Source organism: Mandrillus leucophaeus, unplaced genomic scaffold (genome assembly GCF_000951045.1).
Source record: "Mandrillus leucophaeus isolate KB7577 unplaced genomic scaffold, Mleu.le_1.0 Scaffold504, whole genome shotgun sequence".
In the NCBI taxonomy this organism is placed as follows: domain Eukaryota; kingdom Metazoa; phylum Chordata; class Mammalia; order Primates; family Cercopithecidae; genus Mandrillus; species Mandrillus leucophaeus.
Genome location: NW_012105410.1, coordinates 1,076,936 through 1,078,710, shown reverse-complemented (window position 1 = coordinate 1,078,710; position 1,775 = coordinate 1,076,936). Strand labels below are relative to the sequence as shown.

General features: G+C 40.1%; 1 protein-coding gene across 4 annotated transcripts in view; it reads left to right on the top strand.

Moving 5' to 3' along the window:
* Window positions 1-1,775, top strand: part of PAAF1 (proteasomal ATPase-associated factor 1) — a 78,764-nt gene that overhangs the window by 27,105 nt on the left and 49,884 nt on the right. For all 4 annotated transcript variants that reach the window (XM_011996197.1, XM_011996195.1, XM_011996194.1 and 1 more), the window contains one exon: window positions 1,380-1,469. Coding sequence is in view for 3 of the 4 variants with exons in the window: in XM_011996195.1 (XP_011851585.1) it covers window positions 1,380-1,469 (90 nt within the window). In the remaining variant the exon portion in view is untranslated. The remainder of the gene's footprint in view (window positions 1-1,379; window positions 1,470-1,775) is intronic.

The following is a 1,775-nucleotide window of genomic DNA, read 5'->3' as shown; positions in this document are numbered from 1 at the left end:
ATCGCGCCACTGCACTCCAGCCTGGGCAACAGTGGGAGACTCCGTCTCAAAAAAAAAAAAGAATTACCAGAGATTTTGAAGTACTACTACAGAAGAGATAAAAGGTTAGGGGTCCTTTGGTGAGTGTAGCTCCTCAATTCCTTATAGGAGATCTATACTTAGGTGATAGTATTGGTATTACGCTGGTTAGAGTAAGGGGCTGTCATATTGCAAGAGTCCTTGAGGGAGAGTTTACCAAGCCTTTTTTTGGAGACGGAGTCTCACTCTGTTGCCCAGGCTGGAGTGCAGTGGCACAACCTTGGCTTACTACAAGCTTCGTCTCCCAGGTTCACATTATCCTACCTCAGCCTCCGAGTAACTGGGACTACAGGCGCCCACTACCAAACCAGGCTAAATTTTTTTGTATTTTTAGTAGGGATGGGGTTTCACTGTGTTAGCCAGGATGGTCTTGATCTCCTGACCTCGTGATCCTCCTGCCTAAGCCTCCCAAAGTGCTGGAATTAGAGGCGTGAGCCACCGCGCTCAGCCACCAAGCCTTTTTTTTTAACCTCTGCACATGCTACCTCGAAACACCAATATTCTTATCTAAAATGGTTACAGATGGCCTTTAGCAAGTCATGTCTCCTGAATCTAACATCTAGTTCTAAGCATACTTTCCTAATATGCCACCAGTGTTATCTTCCTATGGTAGTTGAAAGACAGGTGGTAATGACTAGGTAGAACACATGGGGCATCAAAATATAACTGTGTTACAATAACCAGTCTATGCACATGTACAGTCAATTTAAGTCTAAGCAGGGAGTAGGCACCGCAAGCCTGACCCAGGCCTACACATTTTATGGGTGTACCATAATTTACTTTACCAATTTCATCTGGTCATTGTAAATGTCAGTAGTCTAACATTCTCTCTAAAAGTTCTTATAGACAGAAAGTTTACTTTTAGACTTGTCTTTTAAGACCTAGACTTGGGAGCTGGTGCTAAGTTTCCTTATATCTCTTTATGTCCTCTTCCGCTGATCCTGTTCCTTGCCCCACTGCCAGTTGAGAGTATTGGTATTAGATTTTCTTCTTAAAACTAACGCTCTAATGCTTGTTGGTTGTATCATACTGCTTGTCTGTCTTCTGTGCAGCAGTTTATTTCAACATAAAAAGATAATGGCATCTTAGCGATACCAAATTACACTGTAGCCCTCAGCAGTTTAAAAGGTCTGCTGATCTATAGGGGAGGGATAGTTTTGTGGGGTGGGAAAGGAGGATGAGAGAGGGTACACTGAGAAGATGAGAATGTCCTGTAGTCCTAATGTTTTCTTTAAGAGGCTTTAATTATAATACATTGGAGGAGTTTTACTGACAAATCTCATCTTTTCCTCTTTGTTTAGAAAAGCATTCATATTTCATGTCCAAAGGAAAGTGCATCTTCTAAGTTTTTGGCACCATATACTACTTTTTCTAGAATTCATACAAAGAGTGTAAGTATTTTGATAAAATGAAGAGAAAATGTAATAGCATGTTAATTTTTCATTTTATTTGCTTGTCTGGTGCTATAAACATATTCAAAATTAATATGTCTTTCATTTACTTTGCACTGTAAGATGATACAGCTGATGAAGTGTGATGTGTTTGGCAAAACTGGTACTCGAGTCCACATACAGTATGTGTTCAGATCTACTCACTGGTAATCTTAGAGATTATATGAAATTTCCTTGTATGTGTTTTAGGAGAGTTAGCAGCTTTCAGATAATGATATAATACTTGATGCTTGGCTAGGTGCAGTG